Source organism: Mercenaria mercenaria, chromosome 5, assembly GCF_021730395.1.
Source record: "Mercenaria mercenaria strain notata chromosome 5, MADL_Memer_1, whole genome shotgun sequence".
Taxonomy (NCBI): domain Eukaryota; kingdom Metazoa; phylum Mollusca; class Bivalvia; order Venerida; family Veneridae; genus Mercenaria; species Mercenaria mercenaria.
In genome coordinates, this window is record NC_069365.1 from 56,891,708 (window position 1) to 56,912,111 (window position 20,404).

Genomic DNA, 20,404 nt, shown 5'->3' on the forward strand with positions numbered 1-20,404 from the left:
TAACAAAATTGAAGTACGCTTAAAATGCAATTCATGTTGTTGTTTGTATTTTTCCCTAAATCTCGCGTGAAAAGGACTGTAGGGGAAAATTGAAGACAATACAGCGAAAACAAAGTCGGAGACCCCGCATTTTATTTCTAATTTTACAGTAAAATAAATTTGTATTATGAGTTTAGTTTTTTTTACACATTACTTAGTCATTCCGTTCGAAAATAATGATTTCGTAGAAAGATTTTGGAATAGTCTTTGCATAAAGTATTAAGGACACAACTTGTGTTTGAAATTCCCGCTCATTACACCTGTCAACAAACTATAGACGCAGCGGTTGGTCAGCTATCGTAAGACATTTAAGTTAAGCGTTCATCTATTACAGACTATTTCATTGTTTATTCTCAACGTAGTTCGATTCAAAATTGAAGAAAACTGTCTCAAACTAAACACGCTGTACATAACCTATCTATCTATCTCTTAGCCCCCAGTTTTTTTCTTATCGTTTAATCACGTTAATTCACGGATTAACGGTAATCAGTTTGCGCATGCGCATATACTTCGTGAAATGGTCTATTTATAGCAAATCCGTGTTTGAACACTATTTATACACTGCGCGCTCGTGAAATTAATGCGCCCGACGTATAACCGTCTGTCGTGTATAAACTTTATAGTAGTGTTAAAACACGGATTTGCTATAATTATTTCTTAATTCCTAGCAGAATTTCTTTAAAATGTGTGCGCTTCTTCTCAATAGAGTCGAAATGCGGATGCCTTTCGCCGAATTTCCGGGGAGAACGGACTTCACCTTAGCTTTTAAGCTACGCAATAGACATATTTTATACGGAGAATATAGCAGAACAAAAATGAAAAGCTCTTTAAAGGCTTTTTAAATAGGAGGAAACTTCGTTTCGAGCATCGAACTTTTAAGATAAATAGAAGTATATTGAACGAAAATATAATTATAATGACATTTCGAAAAAAAAAAATCAAAAGTGTGCAATAACTTTATTGTTTAAGTTTTTAATTGTGAAATAGATTTTGGTTTTGCGTGCTTTGTTGGCAAATAAGACACGGTTTTGAGTACAGATGCGTAGTAATCTAATCACGAAGGCCGAAGGCCTGAGTGATTAATTACCACGCATCTGAACGAAAAAGCGTGTTTTACTGGCCAACAAAGCACGCAAAACCAAAATCTATTTCCATTCTAACACGTTCGAATTACACCAGGAGGAATAAAATGCGGATTTAAATACGATGGAGTAAACCGGAATTGCCAAGAGTAGGTCATTTTGCGAAACGTGTTCTAATCGACAAGCCAATACATGGAAAAGTCCTTTTTCGTTTACATAAAAGAAAATCTTAAAAGTGTTAGAATCGTTTATTCAGTAGCTTGAAACTTTATTTCTTTGCTAATTTGTCTTTACAACTTAGAGAAAACTGTGTTTAAATATTTTACGATACCCTTTGATAAACAAATGAAATGTTCAAAATGGTTGAAAAAAATGACTTCACTCGAAATGTATTAAAACTCGTTATTGATAATCAAAACTTTTATACCATACATATTTAATGTTTTTACACGACATGCAACACCTTTTATAAACATTTGAGTTATAGAGAATATTACAGGAGTGTCTTTTCATATTGAATTTATTAAATGAGTTGAATAAAATAATAAAATGCGAGGCTCTGCCGAGCATTTTATCAATTTTATTCAACGAGTTTAATAAATTCAATGTGGAAAGTCACAAATGTAGTATTCTTTTTATCACATGTTAGGCTTTCCTGTCGAAACATAAAATATCTTCTTTCTTTTACTATGTAAACAAGTATATACTTATATAAACGACGTCGACGTCAAAGCTTTATTACACTATAGTCTAGTGTATTATCATTTTTATGTAATGGCTTTATTACACTCCCGCGACGTCAAATATGTGATAAATGATTATCGTGCACTTCACTCTTCTCATTGCAATCTACCTATCAAAGTCCATGCAAAAGGAACAAATCTTAAAAATACTGATGCTAGTGTTACGGTTATTAAGCACTGAACTGAACACATCCTTATTGCCATTGCCAATATTCATCAACTTTAAAAACATGAGACGGGAAATGTTCAATTTGCTATAACTTTTTTAATAGAAAAAATGACAGAAATGGAATTTGGCTAAGATATTTTTTCTATTGATTTCACTTTCATAAGGTTTCATAACACATGACGGTGCAAAAAGAAAATTTAGCATTCTAAAGTCTTAGTCTAAATATCTGATTTTGAACTTTGATGAATACGGGCCCGGGTTAGAAGTCAATCCTTTGCACTCTTTTCAATGTATACTTCGGGCAAACAAAGTGGGGACGGGTGGATTGACGGACAGACAAACGGTTCGATTACTCTATGCCGCCCTTTGGGGCCATTAAAATAGCCTTTCTAGCTTGAATTCGAGGCCATGTGTAGGATGATTTACACCTTAAAGAACAAGGACGGAATTTCTGAAATAAGAGCAGCTTCTGTATCTTGCCCGATCATCATAAACTTAAAATGGTTAACATTCTTCTGCAGGAATCGCCCTGGTAAAAACTACAAGTAGATCTACACTTACCTAAAGACAGGATATTAACATAAAACGTAAAAAAAAAGCCTATCAAAATATTTCCTTTTCATTTGGTGCAAGTACGGGGTTTATCACACGTATTGACGCAGACGCGCACATACATGTCTTAAAAGTTATCAAGCTAAACTATTACACAACTTCAGGAATCAGTTCATAAGACAAAACAAACTTCTGAGCCAAAGACATATTTAATATCTATGTCTATTTTCTCTTTTTGTGTCAGTAGAATAATAAATATAAACTACAAATAGATTCTGTAACAAACAATTAGATCACAGGCGGTCTTCAATCTATCCTCTTTTCCGGAACAGTTTGACATGGATGTTTTATCTGAAAAAAAAGGGAAATCATGCTCATTATTGTATTTCTATAAATGCTAAAAGTTTTGTAAAAGTTTGATAAAGGCATTTGGATCTGCAGATAAACTGTTTTCTATATGTATACTTGAGAATGAGTTATTTAAAATGACAACAAGAGCTGTCACTATTAGTGACAAATGCCCCCGAAGCGCGAACAAGAATGCTACAGTTGTCTGCGCAAAATATGCCAGAATAGTTTAGGTATGAACCATTTTGTGACCTTGACCTTGACCTGAGAGACCCGGGTCATTAGCGCGACATACCTTCACAATATGGTTAACATTTGAATAAAATTATTTTCAAATCCCTTGATAAATAGCAGAGTTATGGACCAGACAAGAAACAGACCATGTTAACCTTTAACCTCTAAGTGTGACCTTCGCCTTAGAGCTAGGAATCTGGATCGTCGTCTTTTTATGGTGAACATTTATGCCAAGTAATTTCAAAATCCCTTGATGAATGGCAGAGACACGAAACAGACCATATTAACCTTTGACTTCTAATTTTGACCTTGACCTTGGAGCTAGGGGTCTGGGTCTTGTGCATGACACATTGTCTCATTATGGTTAACATTTAAGCCAAGTTATTTCAAAATCCCTTCACGGATGGCAGAGTTATGGACTGGACACGAAACAGATCCTGTTTCTCTAAGTGTGACCTTGACCTTGGAGTTAGGGGTCTGGGTCTTGCGCATGACATGCCGTCTTATTATGGTGAACATTTATGCCAAGTTATTTCAAAATCCATTCACGGATGGCAGAGATACAGCCCGGACAAGAATGTACACGGACTCACGCACGGACACACACACGGGACGGACAGTGCGATTTTAATATGCCCACCTTCGGGGGCATAAAAAACATCTGGGAACTATGGACCTAGCCGGAAACAAACGAAAATTTCGGTATGCAGTTATTAAGATAGTGAACCTGTAATGACAATCGACAATTTCCGTTCGTTTACGTATTGTCCATATGCGATTTCGGCATTCTCCGGTTATTTCCGTAATAAGTGAAGAACGCAGGATACGAAATCACACTGAAAGTACTGGTCCATTACCTTAAAGAAGCAACATTTTATCGCTGCTCACCATTTCTTGATATTAAGGTCAGGGTGTTTGTCAAGCCACTATGTAATATACAAGTCCCTTAAATTCAATTCTCAATTAAAATAAAAATATCTACCAAGTTGGGAATCTGCACTTGATATAAACCTTGTTAGATAATTTAATTTGTTACCTTTCTTTTTATATCTTCTGCACTCAGACTTCTGTTTTCGTATTGTGATTTCTCAATCCAGACTTTCTGACATGGTATGTTCTGGAATAATACGACAAGTCATTTATTTTATAACCTTAAAGCGTTTAATGGAATATTGTTATACTGACTTTGGCGGCCCCTAAAAATGATACTGAATTGAGTTGGGGATAGTTCAGGTACAGAGTCTCCAAGAACAGAAACTTTCTTGATTCTTAAGCATGTCAATCGAAAAACATAGGCCTTTACACAGAACAGTTAACGGGACATACCATAATCTCTAGAAGATTATATTCTGGAAACATAGATAATATGTTCAGTGAACGTAAAATGATAAATGAATAGAAATTTACAGAACAACATATGGCGGAAAATGCCTCATTTTACCACACTTTATCAATATTGAGGCCTTCTGTAATAAATTGCTATCCAACCATTAATTGTACAACAACAACTTCTACATAGATTATTGAATGCTACATATTTTAAAACGCTGATTTTATCGTCCAACAATGAAAACTCTATTATATAAACAAGAAAACACGAAGCTAAATGGGCAACAGTCTCGAATTTAAACTTTAAAAAAACAGAAGACGAAACAGCTCTACAATCACTGCCTAACAACGATAAATTGAACTCATTCTGAATTGTTTCCAAGACTATATACATTATGTTTGAACAAACAAACCTGGGCTACTGTGAACTTGTAAGAACGGCTTGTCTGACTGTATAGTTGTTGGGAAAGTTTTCTGATATCTGTCTCACTGTAAATAAAAAAGACTGTTTTACTATAACTTTAACATGAGTAAGAGGTCCTGGTGAGTACATGTTTTATGAAAATATTGGTATCCTCATGCCGTTTTATGCTTTTTAAGACACTCACCAATAATACAGTTAGTCTTATTCGAAGTTAAAGACTGTATACTTTTATAAACTTAAATGCAGGCCTAGCGTTTCTTCTGATTCAGAAAATGTCAGCAAAAACTAATAGCTGATACTTCTCACGTCTTTAAAATGACACTGTAAGTCCAGATTTCTCACCTTATACGCTGTTTGTTATTATTCAACATGATTCGGATTGCTTCTGTCAACATCTCAAGTATGTCAATTGCAATGTCTTTGGAAATCTACAGAGCAAAAACATTTCAGGTTTGACAGTATTTTGGCGACAATTACAGCTTAGAAATCTACGCCGTGTAAAATGTGTTTGAATGAGACAAGTATTTTAAGATGTTGAGTACGTGTGGCGAAAAGCAAAAGAAATCTATTAAGCTAGGGTTTTATCAGATTTACACAGATCCATTGGGCATTGAGAAAAATAGCTTTAAAAGAAATGTAAACTTTTATCTTTTTGGGCATCATTAAGAGCAAACGTGACAACATAATAATTTTTATCATGAAAAATAAAGAAAAATAAACATACCCTCTGTATTTTCTCTCTGTATTTTATTTCTTCAAGGAATTTTGTCTCAAATCCAATATGATCCTTTTCGTGAATAGCCATCCATTTGTCAAGCATAATTTCCATGTCCTAAAACATTGCGAATATAAGTTTATTATCAAAATATATAAAGAGTGTTTGCCGCTGATAAGAAGTGTCCATGTGTCGCGGATATAAGGCGTTAATGTGTCGCGAATAAAAAGTGTTTGTGTTGCGGAAAAAAAAGTGTTAATGTGCCGCGGATAAGAGCCTGGTAGCTGAAAACAACGACCGCAACTTCAAATTTAGCTATGCTTGGCGCTCAGTAAGATTTTGCTTTACTTTACCTAACATCATATTGTTAGATTACATTTTCTTAATTCAGAATACACTTTAAACAAGTCAATTTAATATCGTGATTTAGGTCTTACTCGAAAGATTTGCAAACGGGATGAACAAAAACTGTTTTGAATGGAGCATAACACAACAATGACCTTTATAGCAGCTGTTCTTATTTTCAGTTCATCTTGGTTGTATTTCAATGCAGATCTCTGCGTCTCTAATATCAATCTGTACTTCTCAATCTTATCCTTTGATTTCCAACATTTCTGTAAATAATTTTGAATGAGACTACATCCTCTAACTTATCAAGAAACTCGTGCGAATAATAAAGATATTTCTGGCTTCGGTCTACATCAGTTGAGAAAATGATATACATTTAACATGTCAAGATCTAATATGATTGACATAAAAGCCCAAAATTATTTGAAATACATTCTCACATTAGTTTACTAAATCGTTAAACATCGATTATTTCCGTATCCTCAGTAATATACGTAGACCGAAGTGGTCAGGTGCATCGAGCGGTAATCGATAATCGACATTTATCGGAGTTTGACGAAAATTGTCGAGAAATTACGATTGGGTGCAGTAAATGTGCACGACTACACAACTGTTACAATACATAAATGAAAGAACATACCATTCTAGCTTCTCTCAAAGCTAACAGCGCTGCCTCATGTTTCTTAACCAATTGAACTAATGCTTTCTTGCGCTCTCTTAACTCTGATCTCGTCTCTGGTGAAAACCTGCTCAAATATATAAAATGTATTTTTACCGACTATCATGCTCAGAAAGAAATACATTCGTATGACAAAGCACTCAGGTTTAAGAGGTGAAGAGCTTTTTAAATAAGGCATTATTTCCAAAGGGGCATATCGCAGTATAAAAAAAAATGTCTATATAAAAAAGGCAATGTTGTTAAACTATAAATCAGAATTATTGTGCAAATAACGCTACAAACTGTACTGACCATACAAGTGGTTATGAATCACATTGTTTTTGTTTCTGACAAATCGAAATCTCGAGAAAATCTTATAAGTCTGGAGGCAAACACCATTAAATTTTCTCTAGAAGAGCATGATATAAGTTAACGAAAGATTGAAGTTGTAGAAATGATCCTTACAATGTGTATTTGAATTCGTCATTGCTAATGGTTTCATAGTCTGCTCTTGACTTCTTGAGTACTGAGTTTCTCAAAGAACTTAGGAAACTTGTCAGTCGGTTGTCTAGAGACACAGAGAGAAACGAGAGAAGAATTCTAAGACAAAGAAAATGAAAAGAATTCAGACAGGGAACAATTTTAAGACATAAAGGAAAGGACAAATTATATAGATAGAACATTATGTAAAGAAGAATAATAAAAACAAGAAGAAGAAGAATGGGAAATAGGATTTTAGAACGACAGCGTGTCAGAGGAGGAATTGAAACAGTTACAAGACATGAAGAGAAAAAAAAAGAAATCAAATCAGTAGGGAACATAGAGAGAACGAGACTAAATAATGAAGTATAAAATCGTATGCGGCGTTCAGAAAATTTGAGAAATGGAAATAAGCGTAGGAGTTGGGGGCGGGGGGGGGGTGGTGTGGCTTAGCTTGAAGGGCAGAGGGAAAAGCTAAGGAAGGAGTGGGGGAGGTGGGGCTTAGCTTGAAGGGAAGAGGGAAAAGCTGAGGAAGGAGTGGGAGAGGTGGGGCTTAGCTTAAAGGGAGGAGAGAAAAGCCGAGGAAGGTGGGGGAAGGTGTAGAAATCTTGGTGGAAGGAGTCTAAAAAGCTAAACATAGAACTTATTTAAATGAAAAATAAAACAAAACTTTGTTTATACTGTCAGTAAAATAGATGCAGTTTTATGATGTACATACCACTCTTTTTTGGATAGTTCTCAAAAGTTGATGTCGGGATATCACTTGGAACATAACCAGTCACGGCAGAAAATTTTGCAAGATCGGAAAATCTGAAAAATGTATAAAACAATAGAATGAATATATCTTTTTGGTGTGTATACTTATTGTCGATTTTCTTTAATTTATTTCCTAGTATTTGATCTACCTTCAAGAAATATGAACATGGCAAACATTTCAGTTGAAATGTCTGTAAAATACTGATTTTATGATTTCTGTACAAAATGTTTATGAAATGGAAAAAATACACATTTGCAGTTATTTACTTTAGAAGGATGTCAACTGCTGAATCTTTTACATTCTTCAACAAAATAAAAATTCAGAGAAAACATATTGCTTTTATTTGCAATGTTTTCGAAGATATTCAACTGTTTAAATTGAGTATAAATAAACTTTTAGATGAAAATATCGATACATTTAAATAAATTCATTTACACTTCCATATCTTTCGTCAATATAGATATTCCTGGAATGAAAATTATCTCCATATCTCGAATAAATCGCTAAAATATCGCTTAAAATTCGCTTGTGTAGATGTACTCGCTAGTTGAGGCTAACGTCAATGAAACGTCGCTAAGACACGACGTCAACGTCGGGTGAAGTATCGTTTCAAGTCTCGGCAAACGTGACTTGGTTATGAGCATTGTCAAACGTTTTGAAACGTAATGACGTGGAATTTTAATTAAATAATTCTCCTTCAAATATGTATTCAAAGAAAACTGAAAGAAAAAGAAAGGTTTTTGCATTCCATTCGTTTAAAGAAACAAATACGACGTGATGTCGTTGTCTAAACGTGACGGCATCGACGTCATAACGTAGTCACAATTGCCTGACGGGATTATTCCTTGTAAACGGTGTTTTGGTTGTATTTCATTTCTTTCAATTTATACTATACAGTAATAATAATAATAATAATAACAATAATATTAAATAATAACAATAATAATTATGGGTAGTGAGCGCAGTTAATAACCACAAAAGTATTTTAACCATAGGTCCAGCTCCTTTTCACAGAACTAAAGATCATACTTTGGTTATGGTCGACGGATATGTACAAACTAAAAATTTCAGATTTGTTTAAAAAAGACCAGAAAGTAGTATATTTTCAGTAAGTAATACTTACCGCGATGTGAAAACATTACTCATTAAGCAATATTCTGTGAACACTACTCAGTGAGTAGTACTCACAACTTTGTGAACACTACTCAGTGACAAGTACTCACTATTCAGTGAGCAATGTTCATTGAACACATACCACTGAATAATGCTTAGAAATATAAAGGGTAACAACATAGAAAAAAAATGTGACCGTGCGACCACATACACGCTTCACAGTTAAGTCCCCTACTCTAACGAAAAGGGGGAGATAAAATAGGAGATAATTTGCTAACTTACTTGTCTTAGGGACAGGTCATCAGTCAACAGTGTTTGAGACAGCTTTTGAAAAGGGTTTATATACGGAGACTGTTTTGACTTTCCGCAGAGAAATAGTGGTAATTTGTTTTTAATTTTTTTACATTAAAAACCGATTTAGTTAGTGTTTATATAACTTTTTGACAAATATAACATAGCCGTGCCATGGAAACCAAACATATGGTATGCGACCAGCAGATCCAGCCAGCCCTGCGCTCATGCGTCGCAGTTAAGCAGGAATTGAGACTGTTCGCTAACGCATAATTGAATAGGCTTTGAAAGCGGACAGCAGGGTCCTGGACCAGACTGCGCGAGCGCCACTGGGTCTGATCCATGCAGGTCCATTACCCACTATGTTGGTATCCATGACACGGCTAACATTGATTATTTTTTAAGTCCTTTACGGCTGATTTTATAGCCTTTTTTAATATTTTTCTTATCGTTCGTCGAAACGTTTTATTATGCACTTACGGAGAAATTTTCCACGATGAAAGATATTCTCATTTATTTGTATGTAAATCTTGCTTTAGGGTGTTCACGGGGATACAATGGAATTCAGTACAGTATTATACAGGTTTCAACATAATTTTGAAAGTCCGTCACTTTAGATACAAATATTTAGAAAATGAAAATACAATTTTGCTGCTGATTGAAATCTAAATTTTTGGTATCTCATAGAGAATTTTCGCTGTTCGAAGCGCACCTTGCTAAAACTTTAAAGACCCGCCATAGCATAATTGTACTTGTTTCCATTATAGTAATTACACATGAGTTGCATCAAAAATACAAGTATCCGCATTGTTTTTATATCTACAAAGTTAGTAAGACAAAGTGTTCACAATATCTTCCGACATGTTATTTAATCAATATAGTAGTGTGCAGAATACATGATATATCCAGTAAAGTTTATACCATACTTTATTTCTACAGTGTAATGTATTTATTAGGCTGTGTTTTAAAGCTTTGAAATTTGCTGAAATAAAGACTGACTGAATAAAACAAATCTAATCAATATTAGTAGGTCATATTGAGAAAACACAGTAATATAATTATTGTCTGTCATTTTGTAGTATAGCTGTATTACAACAGTATTATCAAAAAGGATTTAAAATTACCAAGACAACACATTCTTTACAGTATTATCAGAATTATTTCCATGAAGTTCTTGTTGGGGGTGCGGTGGGGGAAGTGGGGAGTAGGTTTCTAGGTTATGACGGGTCTTTAAATGAAACAAACATTGCAGATACGGGACGACCTAACAATTTTAAGACAACAGGTGCCAACAACGGAAAACATGAAAGCGAGTTACTGTTTATTTTAAAATATATAACATGACATGTTAATTGTAGTTCTTGGATTTCCGAAAACTGTTCATCCAGATTTCAATAAACTGTTCACCTATATAGTGATTGATGATAAAGAAAAAATAAACATTTACGGAAATAGACAGAAATTGCCCGTACAATATTGTCACTGGCGTAAGGAACGTCAAACCAAATTTGCAATCGAACAATAAAAAATAGTCTACCCATTGCACTTTAGACAATTATAGTCAAAACCGTGTACTGTTATTTCTATCTACTCTTGAAATGGGCTTTTCTGTAAGGAGATGTAATATTTTAAGTGATTCTAACGTTCCAATCCTATATTTGTCAATAGCTTGTCATAAATGTACATGTTTAACGTAAATAGGCTTAATTGTGCTTTCTTTACTGTGAAAATGAAGCTTTGGTGCAAAAAAGTTGAGAACCAACGCATATGTTCAAATGGTCCCAATTTCAAATTTTTAGTCGGGAGTGGGTTGGGGGAGGGGAACTGTCCTACACCTATCATGCTGGCTCGACTCGGCGGTCTATTATTAGCCCCCTACTGGTTGAAAACCAGTTTCGGGGACTATAGGAATGCGCTTTTTCGTCCTTCTGTCCGTCCGCAATTTCGTGTCCGGTCCATAACTCTGTCATCCATGAAGGGATTTTAATATTACTTGGCACAAATTTTCCCCATGATGAGACGACGTGTCTTGCGCAAAACCTGGACCCCTAGCTCAAAGGTCAAGGTCACATTTGAGGTCAAAGGTCACAAAGGGCTTTTTTCCGGTCCGGTCCATAAACTCTCCCATCCATGAAGGGATTTTAGTATTACTTGTCACAAATGTTCCCCATGATGAGACGACATGTCATGCGCAAAACCCGGACCCCTAGCTCAAAGGTCAATGTCACAATTGGAGGTCAAAGGTCAACAGGGCTTTTTTTCCTGTCCGGTCCATAACTCTCCCATCCATGAAGGGATTTTAATATTACTTGGCACAAATGTTCCCCATGATGAGACGACGTGTCATGCGCAAAACCTTGACCCTTGGCTTAAATGTCAAGGTCACAATTGGAGGTCAAAGGTCAACATGGCTTTTCCCTGTCCGGTCCATAACTCTCCCATCCATGAAGGGATTTTAATATTACTTGGCACAAATGTACCTCATAATAAGACGATGTGTCATGCACAACTTTCAGACCCCTAGCTTAAAGATCAAGGTCACACTTAGCAGTCAAATGTTAACATAGCATGAACAGGGTCTGTTTCGTGTCCGGTCCATAACTCTGACATTCATTAAGGGATTTTAATATCACTAGGCATAAGTGTTCCCCATAATGAGACGACATGTCGTGCGCAAATCCCGGACCCCTAGCTCAAAGGTCAAGGCCACAATTGGGGGTCAAAGGTCAACAGGGTTTTTTTCCTGTCCCGTCAATAACTCTGCCATCCATGAAGGGATTTTAATATTACTTGGCACAAATGTTCCCCATGATGAGACAACATGTCATGCGCAAAACACGGACCCTTAGCTCAAAGGTCAAGGTCACAATTGGAGGTCAAAGGTCAATAAGGTTTTTTTCCTGTCCGATCCAGAACTCTGTCATTCATCAAGGGATTACAATATTACTCGGCATAAATGTTCCCCATGATGAGACGACGTGTCATGCGCAAAACCCTGTACCCTTGCTTAAAGGTCAGGGTCACACTTTGAGATCAAAGGTCAATAGGAGTTTTTTCCTGTCCGGTCTATAACTTTGTCATGCAAAACAGGATTTAGATATCAGTTGGCACAAATATTCCCCTGAGTGAGACAACGTGTCAGGCGCAAAACCCAGGCCAAAGGTCTAATGTCAAGGTCACACTTAAAGACCAAAGGTCAGACACAAGCATTTCTTCTTCAAGCATGGAGGGATTTTGATGTAACTTGGCACAAATGTTCACCAACATAAGACGGATTGTCATGCGCAAGAACCAGGTCCCTAGGTCTAAGGTCAAGGTCATATTTAGAGGTCAAAGATCAAATTCAGGAATGACTTTGTACGGAGCATTTCTTCTTCATGCATGGAGGGATTTTGATGTAACTTGGACCAAATGTTCACCACCATGAGGTACCCTTGTTTTTAGAATTACGTCCCTTTGTTATTACTATAAATAGATTTTATTGTAACTGTTTTATTACTGGCGGTAGAGAAAAATCGAGACCACTTTTCTGTGGTACAGCATGCATGTTACATCCAATTTTAAGGTGTATTTTGACCTATCTCTACCTGGTAAAGAGTTTCTTGTGGACTTATATTGTATAGATTTTTAAGGATTAATTTCCCTTTGTTGTTACTATGCATATGGGAAAATTAGACCCATCGATTTTTCACACGAGTGAAAATATTTTATATAGCGCAAAAAAGGAGCCCTTTACTTTATTTAAATTCATGGAAAAAGTATTATAGGTATTTTAGCTTTGCAAACGATGTGATAATATTCAATGCATTGTCTTTCTTATGAATATTTTATTTTAAAAATGAATTTAAAAGAAAATGGTCTTTTTGCGTATACTTTATGTCTGTCTATCTACAATTAGAATATAGTAAAATATGGATAATTTGTTGAAATTTCTTCTGTTTAACAAAGAATAAATAGATTCTTATGTGTGCTTAAAGACCTTTGCAAACGACTTAGTAATCTATATTCATTTAGCTATTGTTTCATACGAATTTCAGTTTTCTAGGTGAAGAAGAAAATGGTCTTTTTTGAGCATTTTGTAGATGAGTAAAGGTTTTTTTTCCTTATCGGAAAGACTCGAACATTCTCGTATGTTTCCGTCAATTATTACGGAATTTAAGCTCCTTAACGGTAAAGACTGATATCTTCTCACCCGCTAAACAGCACACATGTCCAGATTTATAAATTAGTGGACGCTTCATAATATGATTTGTTTACAGCCAAAAGTCAATTTTAAACAGCTTGAGGATCGAAGTTCAAAATTTAAAAAAGAAACGTTGAAATTTTAGGCGGCATATTTTGGGCAAGTTAAAAGTAGAAAATCAAAATTCAAATTTTGAAAGGGTGATGTTGAATTTCGCTTACATTGAATTTCGCACAGACTTGGAAATCGAAATTAAAATAAAAAAAATTCGTCGAATTCCGAGGCAGAATTGAAATTAGATCCAGCAGGATGACCGAAATTCAAATATTTTGAGGGGAGCGGTCGTCCAGTGAATAATGTGTCGGCCGCTCAACCCAGGGGTTGTGGGTTCGAGCATCCGTGAAAGGGGTAACGACCATGACTTCTCACATGACACCCGTACTGGGTTTTCCCGGAAGCTGGCTGTTTAAAAGATAGTTTCACATTCAATACCAGTTTTAAATTCGATTGCTTTGAAAATTCGAGCATGCTTGAAATATAATACCGAAAATAATCTATTTAGATTTTTAACAAGGAGCTGTGTTCAATAAACGCCTGATGCCCCCGGTGGCATCCTTGCCGATACAAAGCAACCTAAGTCCAAAACGAGGTCAAGTTCAAAGTCAATGTCAAACTGAGGTCAGGTGATGTCTGAAGATGAGGAATGGTCACAGGTTACATCTGCATTAGTATCAAGTCATTCTAGTAAGGGGTATTGATGCTAGACGAAACGGTCCCATTTGGTTAACCTCGTACGGATGGACGGACGAACGAATGAACGAACGGACGGACAGGACAATCACTATATGCCTCCCGCATCAGTAGATGCTGGGGGCATAAAAACTTGAATTTCGATATATCCGATCTTGCACGATTTTTAATCTTTCAGTCTTCAGCAGATCGCAGTTTCAGTATTATACTGAAATTCAGCTTTTCAAAATTTGAAGTACGATTTTCGAGATGGTTCGACACTAACTGCTTGCTCGATATTCGACTTTTGACAATATCAACCTTGGAACAGGCTGTTCATTCAATACGAGATCGAAATTTGGCTTTTGGAATATTATAAATTTCGATCATTGAGCTGACCCGAAATTAAAAGCTATTTTGAAATTTGACGTTTTTCAATCTTCAGGTGTAGCTTAGGCTCAAAATTCGATAAGTTATGAAGTTGAATTTCGATCTTCGAGCTGGCATAAAATTCTAATCTAGTTGGACACCGCTCACGACATAATAATAAATATGCAGTTATTTGATTACATAAAAAAACTACTTAAAATCTTTATTTCATAATCATGAACATCAAAGAAAGTATTATAAAAGCGGTTTCCATCTGATTGTAAGAAAGTAGAAATTACTTTTGGAAAGTCATTGTTTGGTTTTATAATAATGTGTTTGTTGAGAATACCGTTATAAATGGTATTCTGATTAAACCACCAACAGCCATTTAGGTTTCTATTTTCTAATCTCTCTTTGCAATCACTGTAAATTCCTAAATCTATTAATGTAACGGAGTGTTAGACATCGGTCTGAAATACGGAGTAGGCCGAAAACTAGCGAACAGTCTCGACAGCCGATTTACCTGGCCAAACGTATTATCGGCTTTTGTGGTGATTTTCACGATGGGTCTAATTTTCCCATATGAATAACTTATATGATAACTTTTTTTATAATCGGCTTTGTTATAACATAATGTATATATAGTACAATATTGTTTATACATCATTGACAGATATCATTCATAATGTTATAGTGCAGTAGAGAAAATTAGGTACCTTCCAGTAGGGGACTTTGTATTGCATGGCAATACTTCATTCACTTGTTACGACAGGATTTTACTATGAAAACTACCTAAAACGCCGAACATCTCCAATTCCTGGCTCCCAGCTTTTCAATAGCAAGCCAGCAATCTAAAACAAAATGGCATTTCGTTTATGAAAAGCGACCAGTCGAAAGCTGGCTTACAAAAGTCATATTGCCCCATAAGACCGCGGTCATCTTTAATGAACAAAAAGAGCTCAATGACATGCAAATGACCAGTCTATTGCTAGTAGAATATTGCATCAATCGCGTCTCCCTAATTGCAGAAATGAGCTTAACATCAGGGAAACTTTGGGTGAGCACTTAGAAGCTTGCGTATTTGAAACAAATGCCATTAGGATCTCAACACTGGAGATATATCAGGGACTGGATGCAAGTTTATATTCATTTTTAGGCAGAATGATTCAGATTGCTTCGGCACATCATTCCTGATGATATCCATAGCCGTTAAGTGTCTGAGAGAGGGGAAACCTGTTTCTTTCCTTTTTAATGCTGAACGCCAAGCAAGGGAATTTCTGGTACCATTCTTACGTCTTTGGTATTAAACCCATGACCTTGCACATTCAAAGTGGTGGCTCTACCACTGAGGTACCGAGGCGAAACTGTAAACGTTCATAGACACCTTTTCAATGGCATATCACTTTGAGCTCCATCCCTGCCCTCAAATAACAAGAGCTAAGCGAGCCACTTTCTAGTTTTTTTTAAAAAGCTATCCTTGTATTATGTACGTTAGGTGACGAGGTATATGCAAACTCATATTTTTGTACTGATTATTCATGTTATAATCAATCTACAATTTGTATAAGTCATTGTATTTCTACTTTGTGTGTAACTATAGGACCTACAAAAGAAGTAAAATGACTCATTTAAAATGCCATACTCTTACATGAAAGCCACATTTATAACCACCAGCCGATCGTAAACATTCTCATTATCACGTCTATTTTTCTCGGGGTCGATTCCAAAACACCCCTCATTTCAGCAGTTTCTATACTGTGGGCGTCATTCAGGTAAACGTATGTTTTGCGTTTTAAATGTTATAGAATCTACCTTACTGAACAGAAAACATTTGTGTTTATTACTAAACGTATATTCATTGTAAGAAAAACATTATTAAAAAAAATAATATTGTTTCCCTTTAAAATTCAAAATTGCCCCACTGGTTTTCGATTTTTTGAAACGTTTCAATTTCATGCATGTAAAGGCATATTTCTTATAATATTTCAGACTTCAAGCGACATCTCTCTCTCTCTCTGTCTCTCCCCCTCCGTCAGATTGCAGTAACATCATCAGAGAAAATGCGACGATGGCGCAGAGGGAAAGTTTTTGGACAGGGACCACTATAATATATCATCATATCAAATCATTCCACCGACAATTTCTGCAAAGTATATCATGTGACGCCTTGACATTGCAACCACTATAAAAACAGTTACTTTTGCCTAATTCATATTTGACCCGGGCGCCGTGCGATAAATTAGTTTACGATTTTCCTTCATCGTAGGTGGCTACGGGCTACGGCGTATGTGTTCACATTATAAACGAGCATCGTGCCATTTTCTTTTTGTACAGGCTTTCGGGGGAAGGCCGGGAGAAATCCGTACGGACGCTGCTCTGAGATTATACGGAAATCGTACAATTTCAGTACAGTTGCCGTGCAGTCTCCGCAACCTTCCCACGGAAGTCGTACCAATATATATAACCATCTGAAAAATGTCTTGCCCATCTCAAGACCGCCAACGGGCAATGGTGCGGCCGCTGTAGGGTTGCCGCGCGATGATTGCTCAATATCCGTCTGATTTCACGGGTACTGCACGGGCAGCGAGCGGCAACCTTGCGGCAGCTGTGGGAGGGCCGTGCAAACGTCCCACGAGTCTACAATCTCCGTACGATTTCTTTTGGGCACCATGTCCATGGAAAATCGTGCGTTGGCTGCAAGATCAGCGCCTGGCCTTCTAACGATGCCCGTGCGGGGATTGTGCAATGCCACCTACGACATGTCTACGGGCTACAGGCTTATGATTTTTTCTAATTTGTATAACTTTTCGTTAAACAAAATCGTAGAGGCTGTGGAGCCCATGAATCCGTACGAAAATCGCACTGCCGCCTCATGCCTCCGCACGGAGGCTGCACGGAAAGAAGGATACGGACAGTCTATGGGCTCCGCAGACGCATCGCAGGCCAAAATTTAATATGAAATAGGCATTTAGAAGAGCATATTCAACAACCCCTTTTGTACATATTACACGCTATTTTATTTCGTAAAAACGAAACAATATTTCGTAATTACGAGTTCTTATTTCGGTTTTTTACGAAATAAAAGGAAGACTGTAATGTCAAGCATGAAAGTGTCGGATGTGACTTTATGTCGGTTTTACTGAATGAAACTTCATATTTACGAAATATAAATTACTCATTTTTTGTTAACAATAAGAGTACATGGTAATTTTAATTTTTATTTCATTTCATGACACCTCCGTTTAAAACAAAACATAACGAAGAAACGCTGATTCTTGCATAAAACCTTTGTTTTTTGCCGATTTTGGGCATGCACAAACAGGGAAAAAACGTGTACAAACAAGGAGATTCTCGTGAGCACGCGCTGTTGGTGAACGTTTTGAATATGCTGTTGTGGGTCCAACGTAAGCAAATTATGGATCCCGAATCAATTCTGGCCGAAGTCGAAAGGTCCGAGATTTATGAAATCTTTTCATCTGCATATTTATTAAAAATATCCTTTACTTTAACTTGTAATAATGCACCTGTCAATATTTTGCCCGCCCGGGGGAGCGGCGGGCATACACGGGACTTTAGACAGAAGATCATTCCCGACAGGCGGGAATTTGACAAACATTTGATGTACCAACCAGGCTCTAGGGTGGGATTTAGACAAAAAAGGTTGTCCCTAGGGTGGGGATTTAGACAACAAATTTTTTGAAATGTCAAATTCCCCCGGGTCGGCCCGCCGCCCCCCCCCCCCCCCCCCCCCCCCCCTGGGCGGGCAAAATATTGACAGGTGCATAAGCGCTACCTCTCTTGATACGGGACTGAATTGACGTTCCTTATTATTGTATTATTACGCGTATTAGACTCAAAGTAAGTTTACACGCCGCGATTTAATCCCTGAAAATGATAGGCAAACAACAATTTACAAAAATACAATTTCGTTTTCCAAATTAATTTGAGTCGAGAAAGTTGACATGCTAACTTTAAATCTTACACTAAAACTTTTAAAAAATGTTTTTGTCTACTTTACACATCTATGCAGTCTACTGATGCAGTGATGGTGTGTAATGTAAAGCATAAACATGATGAAGCGTAAAGTTTGAAGGATTTTTCCACAGTTAATGAACATTTGATGAACAGAAAGTATTTATTTATTTGTAGATCTCACCAACCATGTTTGAGTTTATAAATCCAATCTAAGTTGATTATATCGATGTTTGAAAAATTCAAATTTTTGTGTTTATCAAACTTTGTCTTTGATCGCGATGGGGTGGGGTGCAAAGCAAAATTTTCTAGTTATAGGCCTAGAGATTTCATTCTTAACGACATGAAGAATATAGGTATTGATACCAGTTTCTATTAAACGATAATATTTACATTTAAAGGTCCATTACTAAGGGAAAGTGAGTTGGCAATTTTTTTCATAGTCAGTGCATAGACTTCTGCAAGACACTAAATAATGAAGATTGGCAGGTCAAAATTTACAGAAGGTCTTTGGAACTCAAAGAAATGTATGTGTATTATGTTGAAATTTCAATGAATCAACAGAATGACCCCCCAGGTCTTTTTAACTTTCTTCATACTTCATAGAAAAATAATTGTACATATACTGTACTGCGATTTCATGATTTCGAATTTCTACATACCAACTTTCATTTTCCAATAAAATGAAATAGTTTCTGTGCTTTTTAAAAGAAATTAAAATGTTCACTTTCCTTAGTATTGGACCTTTAATTTAAACCAAGCAGAATTGTGTTCTGTCGGCACCTCACCTGCAAATTGTGTAAAGACAGGATGCCGTGTATGCCCTTTTCTCATAATTCCGAGCCTCTAAAGCTAAAGTTCCTACCGATATATCGGAAAAAGGGGAAGTCATGCTTATTTTACATATATTTAATATTAAAGAAATTACCACAACAAGAATGTCCGTTCGACAAAATACGCACTGTTTCTGTATGCCCTGGAAATGCATAAATAAAACATGTGTCCATAACAACCTGAAACGGCCGACTTCGATCGGCTAATGTCAGCTGGATAGTCTTGTTTTTTCGATATTTCCAGCACGCCATGTACCCGGATAATCTTAACTCTGTTCAGCGACCCTAACTCAGTGCCAACATGGCGGATGTAAAGCCGATACAACTTTGTTTTCTGTGTAATTACGATGTATAAAGGAATGTTTCTGTTGTTATATCTATCTCCATTGATCAAGTGTATGTTTATTTCAAAATGCATCATGTTAAATATATCAGCCCTTGTGTTTTCAGGTGTAAAAACGACAAACAAGGCAACTTTTTCAATGAAAACTTTTACAAAAAATCTTTAAAAATACTTCTATGCTTTTGATGCCTCGACTATTTTGTTGTTTGAAAGCAAAGATATGCTGCTTTATAGGCCCGTTTACACTGTGTTGTTAACCCACTACATGTTGACACAATACATGTTCAAATGTACTGACAGCGAGAAAAGGGATAAAAACCTAACTTTGAGTTGATAAAAACCGAACTCAGTTTACACGAGGAATGGATAAAAACCTAACTTACACGAAATTGCGTGACGGATAAACACCTAACTGACTAGTATTCTATAGAAATGAATGAGTTGACATGTACATGTGTGATTATTGTAAACATTACTTTATAAGCGGTATTGTCTTCAAACTTTGTCATTAATTTTACAAGATGTTATATGTATGCTCACTACAGTCAAATATTTTTTCATAATTTTAATATTATGCAAATAGCAATGTTTGGAAAAATCTGGATAAAATCTGAAAAAATAACTCAAAAGTCAAAATTATTATATTTATATAAGAAATTATTTAATACCACCGATGTTCGAAGTTCTGTAGTC

The 20,404-nt window shown here is 36.1% G+C and overlaps 1 protein-coding gene across 1 annotated transcript; it reads right to left on the reverse strand.

The window, feature by feature from the left end:
• Positions 1-2,781: 2,781 nt before the first annotated feature.
• Positions 2,782-8,470, reverse strand: LOC123559049 (uncharacterized). Its single transcript, XM_045350869.2, has 10 exons — positions 8,314-8,470; positions 7,840-7,931; positions 7,107-7,209; positions 6,624-6,729; positions 6,136-6,249; positions 5,645-5,752; positions 5,263-5,348; positions 4,910-4,985; positions 4,204-4,284; positions 2,782-2,936 (listed from the first exon to the last, which is right to left on the reverse strand). Exons 1-10 carry the CDS (start codon positions 8,364-8,366, stop codon positions 2,892-2,894), a joined length of 864 nt encoding a protein of 287 aa, XP_045206804.2. The 5' UTR covers positions 8,367-8,470; the 3' UTR covers positions 2,782-2,891.
• Between the last annotated feature and the right edge of the window lie 11,934 nt (positions 8,471-20,404).